The 15,585-nt window shown below is 36.1% G+C and overlaps 1 protein-coding gene across 2 annotated transcripts; it reads right to left on the bottom strand.

Annotated features, from left to right (window-relative positions):
* Positions 1 to 247: 247 nt before the first annotated feature.
* LOC137009219 (ecto-ADP-ribosyltransferase 5-like) lies at positions 248 to 4,477 on the bottom strand. 2 transcript variants are annotated; one of them, XM_067371251.1, is made up of 3 exons: positions 4,334 to 4,477; positions 2,113 to 2,214; positions 248 to 2,037 (listed from the first exon to the last, which is right to left on the bottom strand). In XM_067371251.1, exons 2-3 carry the CDS (start codon positions 2,158 to 2,160, stop codon positions 1,228 to 1,230), a joined length of 858 nt encoding a protein of 285 aa, XP_067227352.1. In that variant the 5' UTR covers positions 2,161 to 2,214; positions 4,334 to 4,477; the 3' UTR covers positions 248 to 1,227. The 2 variants fall into 2 exon arrangements, with proteins under 2 accessions (XP_067227352.1, XP_067227360.1); XM_067371259.1 differs by having other exon boundaries at positions 2,113 to 2,197.
* Between the last annotated feature and the right edge of the window lie 11,108 nt (positions 4,478 to 15,585).

Here is a 15,585-nt window from a genome sequence, read left to right as displayed (position 1 = left end):
TTAGATAAGTGAAACATGACATCTAAAATGTTCAGTGCTGGAGACTCATTTACACGAATGTAATGTACTGAAGTTTTTCCTTTGTGTTTTTGAAAGGTTTCACGTACAGATGACAAAGTTGTCAAAATGATCCCTGCTCAGACGAATTCATGAAAATGTCTAAAACACTGTATTATTCATGCCAGGCCAATAGTTGCTGGTCACTTTGTAAAAAAAGACTACGCTGTAAGCAAGTCCACAAGATGGCAACCCATGTGCAGTTTTATTCCAAATTTACAAAATAAACATGAACTTAACAGAGCATGACTTGGCTTGACTTGACTTGGAACATGAACTTAAACATAAACAGAAAATCATCAAACAGTGGATTACACAGACAAAGGAGCAATGAAACATAAGGGCTCTATATAATTTTTTTTCAAAATATCCAAAAATATGCAGAGTATACTTGGTAGCACATTTTCATTTCTAGCTGTTATTAAATACTGGTTATGTAGAGCATGGAAGTTTATTTTACAACATGCTTCTCACAGGTTGTGCACCTATGGAACATGTTTTAACATCTCACAAAAAATATGCATTATGTTCATGAAACAAGACCTTATATTTGTACCAGACATGCAGGGACATGAAAAGTAAGGGTGCTGCAGTTGCTTTCACAGGATTGTAAATGCATTGCACATTTATAAACACCTTAGGTGGGATATTAAAATAAGTGTTATTTATATGGTGAATAACATTTTTTAAACATATGCACAGAGTTTAACGTCATATTTTGACCTTTGCAGTGTGTGTAGAAAGAACAGAGCAAACTGCTCAATAATGTTTTTATTTAAAAGGCTTCATTTATGTCCCATTGACCAGTCCATTGCATTAAGATTGCAAGCAGTATTGCTGTTTAATTTAGTGTTTGCACCATTACGCTTGCTGTGCTTCGTGGAGTTTTGACATGTTTTATAGACTCGTCAGAAAAAAAATTTATTGACTAGAAAAAATTTAATTAAAAAATACAAAAACACCCAGCACCCCCAAACCAAGACATCTTTCCGGGCCCATGCAGATGCGTAAAATGAATGTGATAAAAGAAGAATACTTTGAACTCCAAGTGCATTAAGAAAAAGAAAACCCAATCATTATAAACTCCCCCCAAAATCTCTGATTCATAAGCATAAGAAGCCATTCAAAGTTGAATAAAAACAAAGTGAAATCGATCGCAGCATCTACAATTTAACTGGTTAGCAGGTAAACATTGAATAATGTTAAAATTAATAAAACATTAGAGTCAGCAACATGGTTTTCACTGCCGAACAATGCACAGTTCATGTGACTTCTTTTTCCAGTGCTGTTCAACACAAACACAGTGTCACACCAGAGATCCGGCTGAACTGCTCTCGTCTTGACAGCAGTGACATTAAACGTCTCATAAGGAGGAATCAGCACCTCTTTCTGGTGGAGAAACCTTGAATATTTTGTCAGATTAGCACCTTCACAGGTTCTGATTTCAAAACAAGATGCGCTTCCAAAATCATTTGCTATTGTACGATTAAGAGTGGAAGATGCAAATGTGCCAAAACGAATCTCTGTGTTCAAAACATTTTTACCAAATGTAAAATTTGTACCACGATATGTAACATTATAGCATGCTTTTTGTGTTTCCTTGAGAATCTGTATCGCTTCTGTTAACAAAAAGTGCAGTGAATACCATTCGAATGTCTTATCTGTGTAGTTTTGCATGCCATCATGAACAGCAAAATTTAAGACACTATATAGTTTAGGAACATGGAGAGTGTACACATACATGGCAATTGAATGATTCTCTTTCAGGTTGTTCTCTGGTTTTGTGGCATTCTTCACACCTTTTTGCCAAGCCTCGTTAAATTCAGGTGAGTTATTGATTTCCTTCATCAGATATTCTTTCTCTACCAGATTCATCATGTCCTTTCTACAGCCAATGTACTGGTCATCAACAGAATTATTTGAGAAATCCAATGTAAACATCTGCTTTGTAACAGCAGGAGCAGCAGCAGCTCTGTGATCCTGCAGCAAAAGAAATAATAATGATCAATCATCAGTATTCATGTCTGAAATATTCATACCAGAACACAAGCTTACCTGTCCAAGAGCAGCTAAAATGAGAAGAGCTACAAAGATCAGCAGCATCTTGATTCAGTCAAATCCCTCAGATGAACTAGTAGATCTAGTGAAGAACAGATGCTGAAAGTCAACCAGAAACACAAGCGTTTCACAAATGCTGAATATGTACATGTTTTTGCAATAACCACAACTTCTAATAAAGTTTTAAATTCATATGGAAAGGCAGAAGCACTGCCATAAGTTAAATGTGATGTTCATTGATATATTGACAATTTACTTTAACCCCAAACTAACCTGATAATGTTTTTTTTGTCTCTTTTCATCAGATTCTTTGTTTTGTTTTTATTTTTAGGAGCCATTCATCTGTCATACATGTCAAGTCAAGTCATCTTCATTTATTTAGCGCTTTTCACAATACATATTGTTTTAAAGGAACTTTACAGTGACAATAGGAAAATTCTTATCGAGCTAAAGTTGGTTTTTGATTGATTCACTTCCATTGTAAAACTGGTTAATTATTACTTTAGGGTCTGCTTAAATGTCACCTTTCCTACTAAAAACTGAATACATTTAATGCATTCTTGCCGTTCATTTATGTGTTTAGTCTATAGGTTTGCATGTTTGAGTGTGTATGGGCGCAGAAGCTTGGTCTTTGTTAAAAAAGTGATATTTTCCAAATTACTTTACTGGTCCACATAATACAGAAAAAATAGTTTTGTCTGCAGATCTATGCGAACTGGAATAATTTTGATAACATTTTATCTATACATAGGGAAAGGAAAGGAAAGGAAAATGGGCCTTCACAGGGGATAGATTAGTTGAAATATCAGGGCTGCGTTATCTAGATGCAGGTCCTTCATCTCAACTGGATACGGCCTGGATCTGGCAGGCTGCGGTAAACCTCAGGATAAACAGAGAGAGGCTAATATTAGCGTAGACACCATTCTTCTTATGATGTAGCGAGTACATCAGGTGTTATGGGAAGTGTTCCCGCTTCCAGCTGACCTAATCTATGCAGCCTAACATCTCTACATCTACAGAAGATCTTATTGAGAATTAAAAGAGGGTGATTAGTGTTTGCATTAGTTGGGCAGTTTGACAATTTTTTTAACATTCGTTTTTAAGATACAAAAAAAAAAAAAAAAAAACCTAAGAAAACACATGATCAGGTGGTTTGCCTAGTTATTAATGGTGACATAATCATCAACATCCAGTCTAAACTTTAATCTTATAGGTGATGTGTTATTAATTTTATACTTTTGATTATTGAAACCTTGAGATTCTACAGCTTGAGATCCAGCAGTTTTAATCAGATAATCTGAAGGATTTTAAAAATATTTTGAACTACGGTATCTATTAGACTCAGTCATTAAGAATCAGCAAATCTCAACAATGGTGACATATGCTGTAATGCATTCTGGGTGCATCATTCAAAACTCATCCATGGCTTCCAGAATGCATTGCAGCATGAAGCATGTCACCATTGTCACCATATGCTGATTTTTGTTTATGAATCTCATTCTGTGGAATCACAGGCTTATTATAATTAATGATGTGAAACAATTGACCTAACTACAAGTGACTCTACATAATCATACAGACTCATACAGACCACTACATAATCAAATTTTCTCTTGCTGTTCATGCCATTACAAACACAGTTACAACAGTCAGAGGAACACTAACATTAAAAAATTGAGAGTCAAAATGCTTAACTAAAGCACACACGGATTACCATAGTGGTGACATCAAGCCAATAAAACATCAACATCTAAACCTCTGTTGATTCTCAATATTAACTTTTGTGCAAGTATAATTTGTAAAGTTGGTAATGCTGTTTGTGGAGTTGTCCATGCCCATTGCCATCTGGGAAACATCTCGCTAAAAACTTTATAAGAATATTAAGGTATAATGTTCTAACAATGTTATCACTAAACATTTTTAGAATGTTTTTAGAGAATGTTATTCTGCCGTTTAGGAAAACGTTCTGGGAACAAGAATAAAACTTACAACTGAAAACGATACTAGAACATAAAAAAATTCTAGCTGGGATGTGACCATTATGTAGAATTAGACATCTCCTCTAGACCACATAAAGTCTTACAGAGCAGCACAACGAAGGCCAGCCATGGGGCCTTGATTTAAATAAATAACTGTCCATGAAAAATAGTTTTGTTGAAGAGAGAGAGAGAGAAAGAAAGAGACAGACGTAAATGGATAAAATAATCATATAACGTACCATCAGTGATCATCAGCAGAACTGACATTAAAAAGAGTTAATTTGGTGAATTTTCAAATATGCAAAATTTAAGCAATAATGTCCTTTAGCTATTATAAATGGCCTCAAATATAGATGTTCCGCATTCAGAAGCTCATGCCACATACGGAAATTCATCAACTACTTTCACTTCTGTTTTTACTTTCACTTTTAAGTGTTGAGTCAGAAGTCAACGATCAGGAAATTAGGAAATGTCTAATTTATCAAAATATAGGCAGTGCAGTAATAATATTCTTAAACATAGACTACTCATATGAGCAGATCAATCCCAGAGAAAGCAATCAAACAACATGTCTTCTAAACATCATGACTGTTCTGTTTGCGTATGAGAGCTGTACTGAAAAGACCTGCCTGTCTGGACACATCACGCATTAACATTAACATTAACAAATAATTAAAAGAAATGTAGCAGGCCCCTCAAGTTGCTAACATAATAAAATTGTATTATGAATGAAGTATAATTTTAAATGGTTTGGGGGTATAACTGGTGTCTAAAACTTGTTAAACAAAAGAACCAATGTAAAGTCTTCTTGTAAAACCCATAGAAATCACTTTCTAATAACTTTGACTAATATTTAAAAAACATCTGTAAATGCATAACAGATCACTAGAAAAACTGCTTGACTGACAAAAACTGGAAAGCACTGGGGCCTGTTTTTTATATGGACTTAGGGTTTTATTCAGTTCAGTTTTATATATGGTTGTGAATAAATCATGTATTTATTTATTTGAATGTTATTTGTTCTGCTGTTTACAGTGACACTGAGCTCTCCTGACACTGACATTCAGGATCCTGTGTCCAATCAGCCAGCTGCACCCGCCATCAGCAACGGCATGTACAATATTCATCATTAACCTCAAAAACCTCATCTTGCATGATATTGATTATAGTGAAAATAAAACTGCACACAAGTGCATCAGGGTTTTCTTGTCAATAAGTAAATACAATTTGTCTGATCATTTCAGTGTCTCAAGTCTCAATTTATTTATAAAGCACAATTAAAAACAACTACTGTTGACCAATGTGCTGTACAATGATATAAAAGACTTATAAAAACATGTATACAAACCAAGCAAACATCAGACAACAAACAACATCACAAATCATAAGCCTTAGTGAAAAAATAAATTTTTAACTTTGATTTGAAGATATGTAATGTTGGTGCAGTTCTAATATGGATCGGTAGCATGTTCCAAAGTTTAGGTGTGGCTACAGCAAAAGCTCGATCACCTCTAGATTTTAATCTAGACTTTGGAACAGTTAACAGACTTTGGTTGGAGGACCTAAGAGTTCTTTCTGGACGGTATTCACACAACAGATCTGAGAGATAAAGGGGAGCGAGGCCATTTAAACATTTAAAAACAAGCAAAAGCACTTTAAAATCAATTCTAAAGCGAACTGGGAGCCAATGTAAAAACATTAAAACAGGAGTAATATGTTTGTATTTACAAACACCGGTTAAAAGACGTGCAGCTGCATTTTGGACCATTTGTAGTCTAGATATTAAAGAACTGTTTATTCCCAAATACAGGGAATTACAATAATCAATCCTAGAAGAAATAAAAGAATGAATTGCAATTTCAAAGTGCTTAAAAGAAAGGAAGGTCTTCACTTTAACCAACATTCTTAATTGATAAAAGCTAGATTTAACTAAATTTATTTGCCTATCAAATTTAAGTGCACTATCAAAAAAGACGCCCACATTTTTTACACCTGATTTAACTGAAGAGGATAAAACACCAGAATTTGCATGAGAAATGTTTGGGTCTTCAGAAGAGCCAAACACAATGATCTCCGTTTTACTCTCATTTAGATTTAAGAAATTCAAAGACATCCAGGCTTTGACATCAGAAAGGCAGGCACTGAGGGAGTCGACACCATTTCTATGCTTCAGAGGCAAATAAAGTTGAGTATCATCTGCATAGCAGTGATAGTACAAGCCATGCTTTTCAAAAATAGAGGCTAAAGGAAGCATATAAAAAGAAAACAATAAAGGGGCCAAAATAGAGCCTTGGGGGACCCCACAGGTCAGGGGGACTGCCCCAGAATAATAACGTCCAATATTGATTGAAAAGCTTCTATTTTTAAGGTATGACTGAAACCAACTTAATGCAGTTCCTCTGATGCCCACTACTTGTTCTAAACAAGTAAGCAAGACCTCATGGTCCACTGTATCAAATGCTGCACTTAAATCTAATAGTACCAGCAGAACAGAGTCACCTGAGTCAGTGGCCATTAAAACATCATTTAAAACTTTTACAAGTGCCGTCTCTGTAGAGTGAAACTTTCTAAAACCTGATTGGAAAACATCAAAAATCTTATTATCATTCAAAAATCTCTGCAGCTGGTGAAAAGCCACTTTCTCCAAAATTTTGGAGAAAAAAGAAATATTAGAGATGGGCCTAAAATTAGATAAAACTGATGGATCTAAATTTGGACTTTTTAAAAGAGGTTTAACAATTGCATGCTTCAAACAGTCAGGTACAATTCCTGATTCTAGGCATTTATTAATAAGAACCAGAAAGACAGGACCAACTACATCAAAAACCTCTTTAAAAAGACGAGGAGACATGATATCACAGGGAGACCCACATGGTTTTAGCTGATTAACAATCTCATGTAAAAACGAAAAAGAAACAGTACTGAACTGGCTAAAAGTAGCACTGGGATTTGAACGAACAGCAGGATCATAAGTAGCAGGCCTGATGTTTTGCCTAATTTTCTTTATCTTCTCTACAAAAAAATTACAAAAACTCTCACACATATCAACTGTTTCAAAAAGGTAGTTAGAAACAGGTGGATTCACAACTGCATTTATAGTATTGAAGCCTGGTACAGGCTTAGGTTTAGATTATTTAAGCTGCAGAGGAGCTACAGAGTCCAAAATATTAGTGCAAACATCATTAAAACAATGTATAAGCTCTTCGGCACTTTGGTCAGATGGAAAAGAGGCCAGAGGTTGAGAGAACTCGTTGAACATTAATGAGAAGGCATCTCTAGTGGTGGAAGATATTATACGAGTCATACAGGCAGGTTTACATGATTTAACAACAGGAGAGGACAAAGGAACAGTAAATAAAATAGGTTTATGATCTGAAAAACTGCAATCTCCAACTTCAGTGTCCAGCACTGAAAAACCATGAGACAGCTTTTCACCAGTTGAACCAGATCAAATGAGTCAACAAATTAACAGGGACAGCACACATGAACATTAAAATCTCCAAGGATTAAAAACCTATCAAAGTTAGTAATAATACCACTTAAAAATGCAGAGAAATCAGCAAGAAGATCTTTATGAGGTTTTGGGGGTCGATAAATCAATGCAATCACCAATGGATTAACAGAACCCAGAACCAGGAGTTGAAGTTCAAAGCTGTTATACGCATCAGTCTTTAGAGAACAACAGGGAAAGTTTTTCTTTAAAAATAGTCGCAAATCCTCCTCCCCTTCTCACAGTTCGCGGGGAATTTAAAAATGGACTCACATCCCCAGCAGTGAACCAGGTTTCCGTAACAAATAGAAAGTCCAGAGAACGTGAACTGAAGAAGTTAAGGATAAAAGTCTTATTTACAGCTGATCTTGCATTGACTAAAGCCATTCTTACCCGCACCGGGCCATACACCGCCGCCTGTGTAGTCCGACACAGCGAGCGGAGATTGTGCACACGCACACTACCACGACGTAGACGAGGCGAACGGGGCTGGGGCAGATGAGCAAAGGCAGCTGGTAGAGCTGGTATAATCCAGGAACAGACAGGATCCGATGGACGCCATACAACAACGCGCCTATAATCCACATCATGATTTGGGATGACCAAACAAGGTCTGAGCTCTCTTTTTGCTACCAGCAAGAGTTTGATCTTGACAGCTATGCCTCCTCGTTTCCCCCGTCTTTTCCGGCATCTTTTCACAGGCAAGGAGCATGGAGTTTGGCGTAAACTTGAAGGTAGAGACGCCAGCCAGGGAGGGGGAGAATGATTTGAATCTCTCTGACTTTGGTTAAATAAGGCAGATTTGCAAATTTAAAGGCGTTTGAAGGTCATATACTATAAGCGGTGAAACGGCTCGAAATAAAAACCATAAACACAATAAAATAGACAAACTAGGAGACACAGAGGGGAGCAGACGGCAGGCCACACACAACGGCACCATCTTGCAAAAGTCCAGTGAGCAAAATGGGGCAAAATGGGGAAAAGAAAGACATCTAGTGATATCTAGTGACTTGGAGATGCTACTTTTAATTCTCCAAATTGTTTAATCCTGCACAGGGAATCTCTCTGCATCTGTACCCCTGTCCTTTTGAATGCTGCTCCTGCAGGGTTCAAGCCATATTCCCAACCCCAGACCCTGCAGCACTGCTGGACAGACGCATGGAGAACTTGGTCGCTTATGCACGTGAAGTGGAAGGAACCTTCTATGAGTCTGCCTGCAGCAGGGTAAAGCACATGAACTTACTACATTTCAACCTTTTTTATTCATTTGTTTTTTTGCCTTTATTTAAATTAGAAAAGCTGTTCTGTGTTTTTGGCCCATGTTTTTATATCCAAACATCTTGTTTAGGCTGAATATTACCAGTTGCTGGCTGAGAAGATCTATAAGATCCAGAAGGAGATGGAGGAGAAGAGAAGGTCCAGACTATCAGAGCCACCCATGAGCACTCAGGATCCTTAACAGCCTGACGCTACAAGTCCTGAACAAGCCATCGACAAACATACATGTGTTCCTCTTGATTTGTTGTTTCCATGCTTATTTAATCATTTTTCTTATGTATATACTGTACATGTATACTCTATTCTTTACATTACTTTTCTGTTTTTTGCTCTTTATACTGAATATTGTTATATTATGCTGAATGTTTGCACGTTAGAGGAATGAGTGAATGTTGTCATTTGAAGGTTTTCAGCATCACAGGATGATGTTGTGAAGCAGTAATTCTCTGTAATCTTTGCTTGATATATTAACACTTCAAGTCAGATGAAGTCAGACTGAGCATTGAGAAAGATGCAACTAACATTAATAAAACAAAAATTATTATCACTTGGTCTTGATTCCTCTGCTTGGGCTGATAAAAGTTTTGACATGACAAACTGTTCCCTATAGCTTTGGATAAACATGTTCTAAACATGTTTTTCCTGCAATCTTTGTATTAAACACTTGTTAGCATTATTGTTGTGAATAGATGTCATTCACATATGTTCATATTTGCAAAGTGTATATTTTTCATAGTTAATTTGAATTATTTATGTCTTCTCCACAGAATGAAGCAAAAGAAAAGAGAAGCCGAGGAATCTAGAAATAAAGACCATCAGGTAAAATGTATTTTAAAAATACAAATTGAAGTTGAACTTCAAATTGAACCATTAAGATCTTTCATCTTAATGGTTTAGTGTAATTGCTGTTTAAAACAATATTGACAAAGTCTTGTTTGGCCTAGACAAACAAACGGCTAATATTTCCTTCGACATATTTTGTGTATTGTGTATTGACAAAGGTGTGTGTATTCTTTCTTGAGCACAATAAACAACAAAGCTGACCTTTATTTGTATATTTTTTTGATTATGAATGATAAAGGTGCTAAAATCCAACAGTGATTCTAACTAACACTTCATAGTTAACTTTATTTAATGTCTTAACTTAATTGTAAAAATCTAGTAATCTGTACTATTCACATACTATGCCTTTTTTACTCAGAAAACACAAGTCAAGATTAATTGATTGGTTTGAGTACCATTTTCAAGCAAAATAAATAAAATGAAATAAAGGGTTTTTGAGGCAGGGCAATTCTGGAGATCACAATGTGTCACACTACACGATCATAATCACATTAAACATTCAGGTCTGGGTCACTTGAAACTGAGACTGAATCTTGTGTATCTGTGACGTATCAGGACACAAATTTGTATAATGACATGGGTATGACATAGGTATTACAAGGAGAGGGTGATTTATGAGGACATTACCCCATGTCCCCATTTTTCAAAAGGCTTATAATTTTTTTTTTTTTTTTTTTTTTTGAGAAAGTAAAAATGTGCACAATTTCCTGTGATGGGTAGGTTTGGTGCATGGAGATAGAAAATACGGTTTGTAGGCTACGGTATAAAAACCATTACTCCGATGGAATGTCCCCACAATTCACAGAAACAAACGTGTGTGTGTGTGCGTGTGTGTGTGTGTGTGTGTGTGTGTGTGTGTGTGTGTGTGTGTGTGTGTGTGTGTGTGTGTGTGTGTGTGTGTGTGTGTGTGTGTGTGTGTGTGTGATTTTCTAAACGTTTGTTGTCGTTTCCAGAAGGCACCAAATACAAGGAATGACCCTGCATCTTCTCCCGGGCTGACGCGCAGGGTTGCCAGGTTTTCACAACAAAACTCGCCCAATTGCTACTCAAAAGTAGCCCAATCGCGTTTCAGGGGAATCCCTCCGTAAAAATCGCGTTCAGAGGGGTTGACGGGGTTCCCGTGGTAAAATTCACATTCCAATGGCTAAATATCATGCTATTTGAGGGTGCTTGAACCTGCGGACATGAAAAACACCCCGCTGCAACAGTGTTAAGTATCCCAGTTCCGCGGGAAAACCGCGGACTTGGCAACACTTCTGATGCGCTTCGTTTTGTTTGATTATTCTCTTGGATTCATCAGCTTCGTGTTGGTCAGCATTATGTTAATGTGTTGAGTATATGTGTTTATTAAACTGCCTATATTTCGATCAAATGACTTGACACTGCCTTACGACCATTTTGAAAGTAAAAATTAGAAATTAAAGTAAAGTTGATCTAAGGACATGTCACGGCTTCTGTCAGCGAAATATCTATATTTGCGGTGATTTTATAGATAGTAGACGTGATCGTTTTGTTTAATTTTGTATACCGGAAGATGCGACCACCGATCTGTGTTTTGATGTCAATACTGCTGATGATCACTGACGGTATGTAACACTATTTTAAAGTAGGGAGAAACTCATTTCAGTTCTCCATTTTCTAAGAATCGTGTGCAGTTTCAGATTATACTGCCTTTAGAGATTTCTTTTTTTCTTTCATGTTTTTCCAACTTAATCAGAAATCTGCAGTTCCATTGAACTTTTTTAATGAAAGAAAGTAAACATTGTATCAGTTTCACTTTGATGACCAGAGATGATCATAACTGAAAATGGACCACCTGCTTAATCATATTTGTTGCTGTCATTCTGATTACATAGATGTTAGATCTAACGTTATGTAGGTGAATTAAGGGTGATTGGGACAGTTTTTTAATTTCCGCCTTGTGCAAGGTTTCTTGTCATAAATGAAAAACATCAGCACAACACATGATACATTTCTGTAATACTGAAGATGTTAGCTATCCATTTGAGGAGAAAACAATGGTGTATTATAATGTAAGGATGTGTGACATACACTTTTCTGTAAACTGAGCAAAAAAAAAAAAAAAAAATTGGGGTAACATTTGGGTGATTGGGATTGAATGGTCCGTGTACTTTTGCGTCCATTTGTTTTTCCTTTTGTAAACCAGAAATGAAATATGGAAAATGCGGTTTCTTTGTTTTTTATTTTAACATTGATGAATATAATTAGCAGATACAAGCCAATTTTCTTTATGCAAGATTAATATTTTATTAAAAATAACATTAATGATATACAAGTTGTTATTTAATATGTAAAAATGCTAAATTTAATTTCCAGTGTTTTGCGTCATGCACACAGACGCTAAAGCGCCCTCTAGTGCTTTTTCCTCTGGCGTCAATAGAATGACTCACTTCAAGAGCCAACCTAAATGACATTGATTAATTTTCATTCATTAAATTACTATTATTATTTGTACATTTATATTTTAACCTAAACATTAAATTTCTAAACCTTATAGCCTCTTGTTTAGCGCTCTAACATGCTCAAGTTCCCGCTTGTGGTCTCAATCCCGTCATTTTGCTTTTTACTCTGTTTTATGTGAATAAAGGCCAAAACGATCTAAATTACTGACTTTTTTGTCTGGCTCTGTTAGGTGTTTTACATAGTTTTATACTGAGAAATTGTTTGGGATTAGGAGTCACTTTATAGCTATGCTATGCTGTTCAAATTGAAAATATACCAACATTTGTTATGATGACAAAATTATACCTGAATATGTGATTTCGTGAAGACAAAATTCTCATGCCTTTTGCCTCAGTGGAGGTCTGACATGAAATATTTCTCATTTCTCATTGAAAGCAATGCGTTACGGTCGTGTCGCTGGACATTGCGCTTTACGTGGCTTAATCCTACTAAAACAACAACCAGGGAGAAACTACATTTTCTCACACATTTTCTTGTCATCACTAGCATCTGCTATAACTGCAACGTAAACAAAATGGAGGGACAATATAAAGTTATGCGTTTAACGGTTTTCTACAAGTGGAAAACGCTGAACATTGAAAGCGCGTTGCCTTCGGCCTGACCTGCTTGTCTGCACATCTTCATTGGTAATTTAATATCAGTGTCTTAATGCATTAGCGTTTTCTTCATAACTGTGTTTTATTTTCTAGGAAAATGCTTAACGTGTTATTAATTGTGTTCATAGTGGGCTGCTTATAAGGTGTAGTGAATTTGCTCCTCCAATATCACCATTAAGCCACAGTAATATTTTTCACGTTAAGCACTTAGAATGTCCCGCGTTTGCTGCCAATATCTCTTGGACATGCGGCAGTATCGGACCCCTCGTGAGTGAGAACGGGGTGGAAATCAAGTCAAGATGACCACCCGTCTCGGATTTTGCGGGACAGTCCCGAAATTGGGAGCTTTGTCCCACTTCCCGCAAGACTTAAGTAGTGCATTTCAATGTCTGTAATTTTTTTTTCATCCCTGAAATTACAATACCACAGTAATAAATATAATAAAAACTAGGAGCATTTAAAAATCTATTTGCGCAGCCGTCATATTCTAGCTGTGAAAATAACTAACCAACGCAATCATAGAGAGAGGTTTTCCCTCTGATGACAACTGAATGGACAGCGCAAAGAGCAGGCCTCATCAAAGTCGGTAAACACAACTACACCAGCAAGGATTTCATCTCACATACTGGATAAGAACCTCAAGAACTGCTCAAAGCTGCCCAAATCGATTAAAGGTCCCCTTGAACATGTTTTTAAAAGATGTAATATAAGTCTAAGGTGTCTCCTGAATGTGTCTGTGAAGTTTCAGCTCAAAATACCCCATAGTTTTTTTTTATTAATTTTTTTAACTGCCTATTTTGGGGCATCATTAACAATGCACTGATTTTCACTGACGCCGCCCCTTTAAGAGCGAGCGTGTTCCCTGCCACATGAGTTGTTGACTATATTACAACGCATTTACAAAGTTCACACAACTTATATAACCCTCAAATGGATCTTTACAAGATGTTCGTCATGCATGCTGCATGCATGCTTAGAATTATGTGAGTAAAGTATATATTTGGATGTCAACGTTTTATTTTGAGTGAGTTTGAGGCTGTGTTCCGTGGCTAACGGCTAATGCTACACTGTTGGAGAGATTTATAAAGAATGAAGCTGTGTTTATGAATTATACAGACTGCAAGTGTTTAAAAATGAAAATAGCGACGCTCTTGTCTCCGTGAATACAGTAATAAACGGTGTAATTTTAACCAACAGTAGCCTACATTAGCAACATGCTAACGAAACATTTAGAAAGTCAATTTACAAATATAACTAAAAATATCATGATATCATGGATCATGTCAGTTATTATTGCTCCATCTGTCATTTTTCGCTGTTGTTCTTGCTTGCTTACCTAGTCTGATGATTCATCTGTGCAGATCCAGACGTTACTGGCTGTCCTTGTGTAATGCATTTGAACACTGGTATTATGCAAATATTGGGGTGGAGCCCCCGACTGTTACGTAACAGTCGGTGTTATGTTGAAATCCGAGTGTTTTCCGGAAGTCTTTTAAACAAATGAGATTTATAAAAGAAGGAGGAAACAATGGAGTTTGAGACTCACTGTATGTCTTTTCCATGTACTGAACTCTTGTTATTTAACTATGCCGAGGTAAATTCAATTTTTGAATCAGGGCACCTTTAAATGTAATCATCCATCCTGATGTTAAATATTTCCAATGCACGGCGGCGATCAAGCGCCACACACGGAAATGGTCGAGCACCTACAGAAAAACGAGATATTCTCTGTTTGTTTTAACCAATACAAAATTGCGAAATTCAGACACGACTTTCTTCACACGTTAATAGTTCATTTAATGTGGGTTTTATGGCGTTATTATAATGAAAAATGTCGAGAGCGCATTATTGTATCACGAGAGCGCAACAAATAGGCGAGCAGGAATCTCTCCGCTCACAGGCGGATTCCCTTGCACAAAACTGGACGCGCGCGCGCTATCGCTCAGATATTACATATATAAGATATAATAGTTGTAAATGTATCTGTCTCATGTGTCTCGCAAAATCACATCTGTCCTGCAACAGATCAATAGCAGGTGGTCACCCTAAGTCATGTATTATCATGTTTCAGGCTCTCGAAAGTGTGGGTCAAACAACAATTTTACAAAAGAAAACTTGTAAATTGACATTTTTTCGACTTTAATCTGTCCTTTAATTTTGGTTTATAAAGATGCAAAACGTAATAAACAAAAATCTGAAAATAAGTCAATATTTATTTTGTGCACATGAAATTTGTGTATTCGGTTTTAATTTAAATTTTGGTATTCACCATAGCATTTAAAAATACAACAACCGTTCGTTTTTTGTTTTTCTTGACGTGGTTAAAAAACGAAAAAGGAATGGACGCAAAAGTACACGGACCTTGAATCTGTGTATCATTCGTTCACTCATTTTTATATATAAAACCAAAAATCAAAAAACAAAAAAAAACAACAATTTTTTTATTTTATTTTCCTTTTTAAATCCAAAATGAAAAAAAAAAAAAAACTGAAAACGACGCGTTTTCCGATTTTCGATTTTGTGCTCAAATTAAAAATGTAAAAAACAGATAACGAGCCCTCAAATTACATTTTGGTTTTCTCATTGGAAAGTGGCTCACCGGAAGTGATCGTTACGCGCGCGGGGAAAGCGTCAAAGCGAGTGACATGGCCGGACTGAAATATTTATACATATACTAAAATACAATAGATACAAAATATGAGACGAAATAATAAATATAAATGTGCATACGCAATAAACAAATGCAATGTAAAAGCTAAGGAAACTGAATCATCATATAGAATATATAAAGTTGCTAAAA

The sequence above is a fragment of the Chanodichthys erythropterus genome, chromosome 3 (genome assembly GCF_024489055.1).
Source record: "Chanodichthys erythropterus isolate Z2021 chromosome 3, ASM2448905v1, whole genome shotgun sequence".
Classification (NCBI taxonomy): domain Eukaryota; kingdom Metazoa; phylum Chordata; class Actinopteri; order Cypriniformes; family Xenocyprididae; genus Chanodichthys; species Chanodichthys erythropterus.
This window is presented reverse-complemented; position numbering and strand designations above follow the sequence as displayed.